We start from the raw sequence: 11241 nt of genomic DNA on the forward strand, positions 1-11241 counted from the left end.
CTCTGACAATGGGAAATTGATAGTGACTCACTAACAATGAGGGCACTGCTCCCAATATGGGCAGGAGCAAAAATAACGATTACAACGACAACAAGGAGACAGCAGCGGTGACAACAGAAGCATTTACTCGAGGCCTTCGCTGGCTTAGCAGGTAAACTGCATTTAGAGGAAGAATAGGCAAGGGCAGTAATGTCTATCCTGGTTATAATCATCAGAAATTAACCTAGATCAACCTTGTGAGCCTGAGCTGCACCGATGTAGTCAGCCTACTTTACAGTCACCGTGAGGTCCACTCCTGTTGACACTGCTACGTGTGCCTCCTCTTCCTTCTCTATCACTGTTTTGCATTATTTTTTGGTTTAGTTTTGTTTTGAACTGACCTTTCCAAGTTCCTAGGTAGTAGCCCACGGTCTTTGGATTGCCATCTGGGCTCCGGTTCACAGAAAAGGTAGACTTGTTCCGGTAGCCAATGGTGATAGGCTAGAGGGGACAAAAAGAAAGGAAAGGAGGCCAGGAGATGAGGACAACAAGAAAGGTAACAAATGGTGAGCAATGATGCTGACTTTTAAGGTACATGTTAAAGGCTCTGGCTGGAGTGATCCACACAGTCTACCATCCCGAGAACTCTGCCATGTGATGTGCTGTTGCTCTTGACAGCATTATTTCTGATCTGTGCTGTTGCTTTGCTTTTGAATAGAATTTCTTCGCTATTTGAAAAAGAGAAAGAAATATCCTGTCTTCCCATAAGGCAGGAGCTAGCAAACCTGACGTGTCAAGAGCTGGAATCGATAAGCTTGACAGGACATATGGCACCTGTCATAACTACTTGAGAGTGACACTGTAGCCCCGAAAGCAGCCACAGCCACAAACAGGTGGGTTCGGCTGTAATACAAAAAGACAGGTTTGGTCTAAGGGCCACGATACTCTAAGCTCTGCCATAAATGGAATGCTGCTATTTGGAAGTGCCATTAGGAAGGGGTTTTTTTGGGGGTTTTTTTGTTTTTTTTTTTTTTCAAGACAGGGTTTCTCTGTATAGCCCAGGCTGTCCTGAACTCACTCTGTAGACCAGGCTGGCCTCGAACTTAGAAATCCACCTGCCTCAGCCTCCCAAGTGCTGGCATGTGCCACCACTGCCCGGCAGGAAGGGTTTTAAAGCCTGGAATCTGCCTATGGAGGTAAAAGGGTCGAGGCTGTATCAGACAGTGCAGCGTAGATGTAAACATTAGCTCCAACACTTTCTAGGTGTGTACCCTAGGTAAACTGCTTAATCTCTGTATTCTCTGATAGCTCCATTTACAAAATGACAGCACCTATCCCGCAGGACCATTGTAAATAGAAGAAGGAGCAAATGATACCTGATAATCACCTGATCCCAGCAAGTGCTCAGTGAATATTGCTGATATCATTTCGAGGCCACAGAAGGTAAGAACAAGGGAGGCGGGGACTTACGGAGGGAATGATGGGGTGGAGGAGACAGCGAAGCCCCTCAGACTGGGGTGCAGCCACCGTGCTACTGACTCCATGCAGCACTTGTAGGTATGACTCTAGGCTTTGTAAAATGTTCTTCTGAGCTTCAAATTTCACCTGCAACAGAAAGAATACAAGCAGTGAAGCAAATGTAGTTTCACTGCAAAGAATAGAAAAGACGGCAAAAGAGGTCTCTCTGAGATTCATGGGTTATGCTCTTAGCAGATAACAGAAGCAAGAAATCCAGCACAGGCAAAGACTTAATAAGATGCTAAGGAAAGGTCAAGAGGGAGTTCTGCGTGAGCTCGTCTTTTTATCTGACCTTTAAGATTAAACACTTAAAGTCTATGTCAGCACTGCCCGGTAGAATGTCCTATAATGGAGATGCTCTCTCTGTGCTACGTTCTTCACACATTAGCCACTAGTCACGTGTAGCTAGAGCACTTGAAATGGCCCCAGTCAAAGTAAGGGCTCATGGGAGAAATAGGGCTAGGCACACGACATTCTACAATGCATTAGTAATTCATCCAAGTAAACTGCTTTCATAAAAGAAAGCATAAAGAGGGGTGGGAATCTATTACATCGATCTAATGGCCACTCTTCAGAAAGTATCTGTACTCAACCTTGTGCTGAGGCCGTACCGCACAGTCTGAATTTAGCTTTCTTTACAGCCACTATATATTGCGCTGCTCTTCCCACTCCCTGCACTCTTCCCTGCCTCTCAGCCCTTCTGTTCGTCTTTCTACTGGTCACAGCCTTCGCCTGACTTCTCCAGGGTCCCGGGGAGTACCCACAGTATATGGATGGTCATCTGGGCCTTGGATCCTTTCTTGCTTTTTTTTTTTTCCCTGTCATTCTTTGTTTGGGGTTCTTCGGGATTTTACATTTTTACTTGTTTTTATTTTACTGTGTCCGGGTGTTTGCCTGCAAGTATGACTATGTACCATGTGTGTTTCTGGGGCCCATGGAGGTCAGAAGAGGGTGTCAGATCCCCTGGAACTGCAGTTAGTGTTCTGCCATGTAGGTCCTGGGGATTAAACTCAGGTCCTCTAAAAGAACAGTAAGTGTTCTTAAGCAGAGTCATCTCTCTCCAGCCCCTTGCTCTTTGTTTTGTACCGGCTGGCCTGGAACTCATTATGTAGACTGGGCTCACCTCCAACTCAAGAGCCAATTGTCTCTGCCTGCCAGATGCTGGGATTAAAGGTGTATACCACCATGGCAAGTTTTTTATTATCATTCTTACAACTGAGTGTATGTAATTGTGCATGTGTGCATGTGCGTGTGTGTGTGTGTGTGTGTGTGTGTGTGTACATGTAGGAACACGCTGAGTGTATATGTATACATGTAGAAACACCTTTCCAACACAGAAGGTAACAAGAACAGTACCACTTTATGCATGTCAAATGGCTAAAATTAAAACTAGAGTATGGGGCTGGAGAGTCGACTCATCAGTTAAGAACACTTATTCCTGCAGAGTACCCAGGTTCAATTCCCAGCACCCATATGATGGCTCACAACTGTCTGTAACTTCAGTCTCAGGGGATCTGATGCCTTCAAACCTCTGACAGAACTAAGCATGCATGTGGTACACAGAAGAGACGTGTAAGCAAAAATAATGACGCATACAAAACAATAAATAAACCTAACAATTTTATGAAAAGAAAGAATATGACAATAAGGCTAGAATGTTCTCCCGAAGACCTAAGATTTGGTTGTAGAAGCGGGTGCCAAAAGGGGTGCCACTTAGGGTATAGTATGAGAAACTAAAAGTGTATCGGGTGGTGTATTCGATCTCCAGTACTGAACGGGTGCAGTCCATAATATCCTCAGAGAACGGAGGGAGCCAGAAGCTGGCTGACATACATGGACACGCATTCTATGTATTCTTATACAGCCTGCTTCAACTGGGTACAGTTTCCTCCTTTCACCTAGCACTTCTCATGAAATAAATTGCTCCCGGCAAACACAAAATCTCCATTATGCTCAAACTGCTCCCTCATACATCAATCCATTGAAACAAATTTGTTTCCAAAGCACGCATTATGGCAAAATTGGCTATACTTAAATTTAAACAGATACATGTGGCTGGTGGCTCCTGTGTTGAGAAATTCAACTGTTCTATCACTCATACACACAAGAATGACAAGGACAACAAAGAAAGAACATCAGCACTTGGATATACAAGTCTAGAGTTCAGAAGCTATAAGGAGCCTCAGGTTCAAACATCAGAGTTATTACAAACCAAATGTGAAGACCTACAGGGTAGGCTGGGAACATGGTTTCCTTGACACAATGCTTGTTTGGCATTCAGGAAACCCTGGGCTTAAGCCCAGAGACTGCATAAAGTAAGAATGAGAGTCCACTTCTCTAATTAAGGAGGCAGAAAGACCAACAGGTTCAAGGTCATCCATAGTTACTTAGTGAGTTGGGACCAGCCTGGCCTACATGAAACCTTGCTTCAAAAACAAAACCCAACAACAACAACAAAGAAAGAAACTACGGGGCAAGTGGACTGAATTCTCCAATCAAGCTTCCGATGACTCTGGTGCCATTGTGCTAGAGGAGTTGGGGGAGAAGATTTAAGCTGGACACCTACCTTGAGTTGTTCTTTATAACTCAGCCTCCAGAGTGGAGTCACAACATCAGCCAGCCTTGAATAAAATAATTCAGATACACTGTCAATTAACCAAATATGTACTGGGCACCTACTATGCATAAGTACCCCCTGTCACCAGTCTCTCTGAGGTTTTACTTAAATTCAGAAGATACAACTGACTCTCATTCCCCTCAGGAGATGGGAGTCTGTGAGAAGAGCCCATTTTGGTGACGTCTAGTACTTAACAAGGTAAAACAGATGGGAAAATTCAATATAAGAAAATTCCAGATTTATCAAGCGGTAATTAGTTATATTACAAAAAGCTTTCCTTCTGAGTTCCTCTCAAAAGCTCACCTCCTTAATGATTTTAAAATATAATTTGACCTTAAAAATACATTTGTCACATAAAATGAGGTATATTGTGTTTGGCCTGTAGCTTTGTTTGTTTGTTTGTTTGTTTGCTGGTTGGTTGGTTGGTTGGTTGGTTGGTTGCCTTTGAGACTGGGTCTCACTATGTAACCCTGGCTGATGGATAATTCTAAATGTCAACCAGGCTGGCCTTGAACTCACTCACCTGCTTCTGCTTCCCAAGTGCTGAGATGAAAAGGCATTCACCACCATGCCAGAATAGAATTTTGATCTTGATTTTCCTGGTTTTGAAAATTGTTTTAATTTATTTTTAATTTACTTTGGTTTTAGACACAGGGCCTCATGTAGCCCACGCTAGCCTCAAACTTACTGAGGGTAACCCCAGATCTTCCTGCCCTCGTCTCCTGATTATTGCAGTTCCAACTGTGTACCACCACACCCAGCTCTACAGGCCTTCTTAAGAAGCACTATTGTAGTTTAAGATCTCCTTTCTGACAAAGATGTACTCTAAAATAAAAATATTTCCTACAATCCAGAAGTAGTTCTATTACTGTCCTGCACAAGTCATCAAGACTGCCCTGATCACACTACTTCCGGTACCCTCAGGAATCTTCACAAGGCACATTAGTCAGATTAGCAAGAGAATTTCAATGGACCCCTAGATTCTGACCTGCAGAAAACAAAGGGCATCAGCTTGAGTCTTACCTCTCCTGCCATGAGGCATCTTGTGGTCTACAATGCCTTTGTTTCTTCTGATATTTTTGTCTGCTTGGGTGCTTCTTAGCTATCTTGCTGGTGAAACTCCCTTTATATGCTCTGCCCAATAAGCACTGTGACAAATCTGGTGGTCTTGCACTATCCCAGGGAAGCAGTCCTGATTTGGAGAAGAAACCCACCCTGGAAAGGAATAATCTTGGGTTCTGCATTAGGACTCTTCTCTTGATGCCTGCCAATCAAAGACACATACTGTAATTCACCCACTAAAAGGTGGCTGTAGGGGCCCCACTCCTAAAGCCTTTAGTCATTTACAAACCCTTATGGAAGCCAGCACCAAACACAGTACTAGCACCATACATTCAGTAAAACATACCTCTTGAACACAACTTAGAACATGCAAGATAAGGTGTTAAGGCAGACTTGATGGTGTAGACCTAAAAACTCCCTTTTCAGAAGGCTAAGGCAGAAAGACCATGAGGCCAAGGCCCATCCAGGCTACACAGTGAGTTCAAAGTTAGCCTGGCTAATTTAATGAGATTCTGACTCAAAATTAAAATAGTAATAATAATAATAATGAGCTAGGGATATAGCTCAGTGGGCAGAATGCTTGCTTAGTGTGCAAAAAGCCATGGGTTTAATTCCCAGCACTCGGGAAGTAAAAGCAGAAATATCAGAAGTTCAAGGTCATCCTTGGCTATCTATATATTGAATTTTGAGACCAGCCTAGGCTATATGAGACCCTGTCTCCAAAGACAGAGAGAGAGAGAGAGAGAGAGAGAGAGAGAGAGAGAGAGAGAGAGAGAGAGAGAAACATAGGAAAGATTGGGTGTGGTTGTGTACATCTTGAATCGCAGCACTTGGGAGACTCGGACAAGCAGATCTCTGAGTTGGCAGCCAGCCTAAACTACATAGCAATTTTCAGGTCAGCTGGAGCTATATAATAAGACCATATCTCAAAATAAGAAGGTTGGAGGTACACCTCAGTAGTAGGATGCCTTCTTAGAATGTGTGAGGCCTTTGGTTTAATCTCTAGTGCCACAAAAATAAGTAAATAAATAAATAAATAAATAACCAGCTCCCAAAATAAAGATGTGAAGAAAATAAGATTCTGTCCCCCAGGATACATTTCTTCAGCCAATCCCTTCCCTCTCCTACCCCTCTATCCAATGGCCAACCAACCAACCGATATTTAGTAAGTGCTTACTGTGTACAAGGCAACGTGTCACAGAAGTGCAGAAAGAATTACAATGTTATCAGTCTAATTAATAGAGAAGATCAAATGAAGAAGCAGGGAAAATGTTAGTAATATGATAAACTTGTTTCTTGATGCATGCTCAAGAAAGGCTTCTTGGAGCAGACAGCTCTAGTATGGGGAAGTAAAGATCTGTCGGAGCAGTCCTGTAAGTAGAAGTTATCATACAAAACAAGAACATTGACTACGGAGAAGAACCAAAGGCCAGGGACTCCACCGAGAAGAGAGCAAGAAGAGCTTGACTTAAAAAGAGGACCAGGCAGTAAGGCCAGGCATAATGGCACACCTGTAATCCCAATGCTAAGGAGGCAGGGGCTCGGTGAGTGAGTTCTAGACAGCCAGGGCTGCATCATCAGATCCTGACAAAGAAGGAAAGGGAGGGGCAGTGGGAGGAAGAAAGAGAGGAAGAGAGGAAAAATGGGGGAAAGAGAGGTTGATTTTAAAAGGAAAAGAATAATTAGGAAGAAGAAGCCCCACACATGGACCTAGAGAGGTCAAGGGAAGTATCTTTGACACAGGCACTGACACAGCCAGGACAATGATGTCTGATGCACAAAAGGAAAAGAAGGCAATGGGTGGAGCCAGATAGCAGGGACAAATGAAAGCTTCGGCCTTCCGGGAAGGAGTGTAGGTAGGCCCTGGAATCAAGAGAATGATATAGAATGAGCTTGTGCTGTCTGCTGGCTCTAACACTTATTAGCCAGATGGCTTCTAGCAGGTTAGTCATTCCTCTGACATTTCTTTCATCTGTTAAACAGAAGAAATCATAATGATACCTACTTAGCAGCTATAAGAGCTAAGCAAAGATAATTAATTAAAAATAAAATGTACTGCCAGGGGAGAAGATCAATGCTACAGCTCTTGCCTAGCAGGTACAAGGCCTAAATCCACCCCCACACTACATGAAAAAGTACTCAACTGAAGATTAAAGAGAGATGGCATCTATAAAGCTCTAAGCACAGTGCCCAGCACCTAGTGGAAGCTCTTCTGTGTTATTACTGCCCCAATGCATTTAAGGCCATTATCAACCTGAATACAGATGGAGCACAGTAGAAAGGAATCATATGACTAACTCCAAGGACAACACAGTTGCTTCAAGAGTTACAAAATATGACTCTCTGAACACTGTATCTGTCAGTGCCTTTATCAGTATTTAATAGGGAACGCCTCCTCCTCCATCACAGGATGTCCCTTCTGTCTGTTTATCCTAGGGTATGCACTATTTACAGTTTTGTTTGTTGTTTGTTTGCTTGTCAATTTTACACAAACACTAGGGTATTCTGGGAAGAGAACTCCGAATTGAGAAAATGCCTCCATTCAGACTGCCCTGTTGGAAAGTCTAAGGTGCATTTTTTTTTTTTATTGATGCAGGAGAGCCCAGATCACTGTGGGCAGTATCAACCAAGGGCTAGTGTTTCTGGGTAACATAAGAAAACATAAACATCCTTAGTCATCAAGGAAATGAAAATCCAAACAACCCTGAGATACCATGTTACACCAGTCAGAATGGCTAAGATAAAAAACTCAGGTGATAGCACATGCTGGCAAGGATGTGGAGAAAGAGGAACACTCCTCCATTGCTGGTGGGGTTCCAAACTGGTACAACCACTCTGGAAATCAGTCTGGCAGATCCTCAGAAAATTGGACATAGCATTACCTGAGGACCCAGCTATACCACTCCTGGGCATATACCCAGAAGATGCTCCAACATATAACAAGGACATATGCTCCACTATGTTCATAGCAGCCTTATTTGTAATAGCCAGAAGCTGGAAAGAACTCAGATGTCCCACAATGGAAGAATGGATACAGAAAATGTGGTTCCTTTACACAATGGAATCCTATTCAGCTATTAAAAATAAGGATATCATGAGTTTGCTGGCAAATGGATGGAACTAGAAAATATCATCCTGAGTGAGGTATCCCAGACCCAAAAGAACATGCATGTTCTCACTAATAAGTGGATATTAGCCAAAAAGTTAAAGAATACCTAGGATAAAACCCACAGACTGTAGGAAATATAACAAGCAAATAGGCCCAAGTGAGGATGCTTTGATCCCACTTAGAAGCAGGAAGATAATAATCAGGGAAGCAGAGGCAAGAAGGGCCATGGTAACACACGCCTTTAATCCCAGCACTTGGGAGGCAGAGTCAGGCAGATCTCTGTGAGCTCAAGGCCAGCCTGGTCTATAGAGAGAGTTCCAGGACAGCTAGGGATCTGCAGAGAAACCCTATCTCGAAAAACCAAACCAAACACACACACACACACACACACACACACACACACACACAACCTACTTAGTGATTCCAGCTCACCCTGGTCAGAATGGTTATCATTAAGAAAACAAACAACAGCAAATGTTGATAAGGATGGGAGAAATGGAAACTTTTATTCAAAGTTGATGGGGATGGATACTCTTGAAGCTACTATGGAAATCAGTGGGCAAGTTTATCAAAACACTAAAAACAGAACTACCATAAGACCTAGCTCTTCCACTTCTGGGTACACAACCAAATGACTCTGAAACCTACCATAAAGATACCTGTGCATCCATGCTCATTGCTGCTATATCAAAACAGGGAGGATGAAACCAACCTCCCCATCCATCAACTGATGGATAATGAAAATGTGCTACATATACACAATTGAATTTTACTAGCCAGAAAAATGAAATGTGTTCTCCTGTAACCAGGCAAGCCTTCCAGCGGAGGGACTGGGATGCCAACGCAGCCACAAAATGTCTGACCCACAATTTTTCACGTGATGTGAAAGCAGAGTGGGAGAACACTGAAGGTGGAAGGGACAGGATGAAGAGAGATAAAGAAAGGGGGCAACCTAAACAAGGGTATATGAAAATCCTACAAGGGAGCCTGCTAGTTAGTAGGCAAATTTAATCTCTAAAGTTTCATTACTGTTATCAATCTGAACAAAAATATCTGATATTCGGGATAATTTCTTCTTGTAGTTTTTTTCTGTTTTAAATATAAATGCTGATTGTGTGCGTGCGTGAGAGAGAGAGAGAGAGAGAGAGAGAGAGAGAGAGAGAGAGAGAGAGAAAGAGAGAGAGAGAGATCCATTCCTGCCTCAGGAATAATCTCTGACTAGAAAATCCAAGAGTTTATGACGACTGCCTATAGTTAATGTTTCCTTTCCTGAGCTTCAGTAGATAATCTGCCTCCAGTGCTCAGAAGTTCAAGTCAAAGACAATCTGAAAGTTCTACGCTTCAGAGAGCTAAACATTGCTTGGAGCAAAATATTCAGAGACCCATAGGTAGGAACTCTGATTACCTGCCTTTCCATTGGCTGGACCCCAGCCAGTGTTATTGACTAAAGCTGAGAAGAAAATGAATTTACTAATGTGTCCCACTGCAAACCACAAGCAGTCATGTCCATCCTTCCCCCAAAGAGGCCTCCAATGCCCTCTTTGAACAAGTCTGTCCCACAAGCGTCTATAAGGCGAGTGTTGTGATGGTTTGTTTCTATCATCATCAAGGCTATAGCTGGAGGGGAGAATAGCCATGAATAGATATCTAAGGAGGGGTGGTCTAGATCGGTGCTTCCCAACCTTCCTAATGCTGGGACCCTTTAGCACAATTCCTCCTGTTCTGGTGACCCCCGACCATAAAGTTATTTTCATTGCTACTTCATAACTGTAATTTCATTACTGTTATCAATCTGAACAAAAATATCTGATATTCAGGATAATCTTAGGCGACCCTTGTGAAAGAGTCGTTTAACTCCCAAAGGGGTTGCTACACTTACAGGTTGAGAATCACTGGTTTAGATCAAGTCTGCCTGTATATAATGTGGGAGGAGTTTATCTTGATTAAATTAATTGTAGCGGAAAGGCCCGGCCTGCGGGTGCTATTTCTGGGTTTTAGTCCTGAACTGCAGGAGAAACTATGCTGAATACGAATCCTGTGTACACATTCACTCTCACTGTACCATAGGCTGTGGATGTGGCTAGCTGCTTCAAGTTCCCGTCTTGACTTTTTCGTGACGAATTGCTGGGAGCTGCAATCTGAAGCCTAATAAACCCTTTCTCCCTTACAGCTGCTTTTGCCAAGGCATTGTACCACAGCAATGGGAAATGTAACTAAGTGAGTTAGCAAACAGATGCTAGGACAAGCCACCAAAACGCCACAAACCGCCACAAGCCGTAGGCAGGTGGCAGGGCTGCCCTAGGGATGGGAGGGGGGAGGGGGACTGCAATGGCTGGCTGCGACCTTCAAAGCCATCTTGGGTGACATCCCGGCCCGCCTGCCTCCTCCCTGTCCCAAACACTTGGGCGCGGAACAGTTCTCTCTACTCCGGGTTTTCCAGGCTACTTACCCAGGACTCCTTCCTTCGGAGCCCCTAAGGCCTCAGACGGACGTACAAACTAAAAGACCGGCGGAAGGTGCTAAGGGGTGTCAGGGGCCAGTCACTTCCTGGTGCACTGGGCTCCAGCCCGCCAGGCTCAGGCTCCTCCCAGTGCTGCGGGGCTCCTCCTCCCGCAAATGCGCGGCCAAATCTGACCGACTCTAAGGAGACTTTCCCAGGAAGTACTCCTGTCTCAGCCGCCTGCGGAACTTTTATTTGCCAAATTCCTTTTTGAGATCCCGCCAACCACCGCTCTTTTCTCCTTATCAACTAAGGATCTGGATAAGCCAAAGGAAAAAAAATCCTAAAGAAATTCATATCGCAGCATGCTGCACATGAACTCTTTCAACCCAAAGAATATTTTTCTGTTCTTAATTTTTTAATTACACTTATTTATTTACCTCACGAGTGCCATCACCTGTGAGTGGAGGTCAGAGGACAACCTGATAAAGTCCTGTCTCTTTCTACTGCGTGGGG

The 11241-nt window shown here is 43.8% G+C and overlaps 1 protein-coding gene across 10 annotated transcripts in view; it reads right to left on the minus strand.

Moving 5' to 3' along the window:
• Positions 1-10872, minus strand: part of Trmt2b (tRNA methyltransferase 2B) — a 92265-nt gene extending 81393 nt beyond the window's left edge. For 9 of the 10 annotated variants that reach the window (XR_013106019.1, XR_013106022.1, XR_013106020.1 and 6 more), the window contains exons 1-5: positions 10735-10872; positions 5138-5378; positions 4064-4118; positions 1450-1584; positions 381-480 (exon numbers count right to left, since the gene is read on the minus strand). Coding sequence is in view for 5 of the 10 variants with exons in the window: in XM_076918843.1 (XP_076774958.1) it covers positions 381-480; positions 1450-1584; positions 4064-4118; positions 5138-5358 (511 nt within the window). In the remaining 5 variants the exon portion in view is untranslated. Of the gene's footprint in view, positions 1-380; positions 481-1449; positions 1585-4063; positions 4119-4637; positions 4714-5137; positions 5379-10734 lie in introns of those variants that run through there. The other variant, XM_076918844.1, reaches the window with a different exon arrangement.
• Between the last annotated feature and the right edge of the window lie 369 nt (positions 10873-11241).

The sequence above is a fragment of the Arvicanthis niloticus genome, chromosome X, assembly GCF_011762505.2.
Source record: "Arvicanthis niloticus isolate mArvNil1 chromosome X, mArvNil1.pat.X, whole genome shotgun sequence".
Classification (NCBI taxonomy): domain Eukaryota; kingdom Metazoa; phylum Chordata; class Mammalia; order Rodentia; family Muridae; genus Arvicanthis; species Arvicanthis niloticus.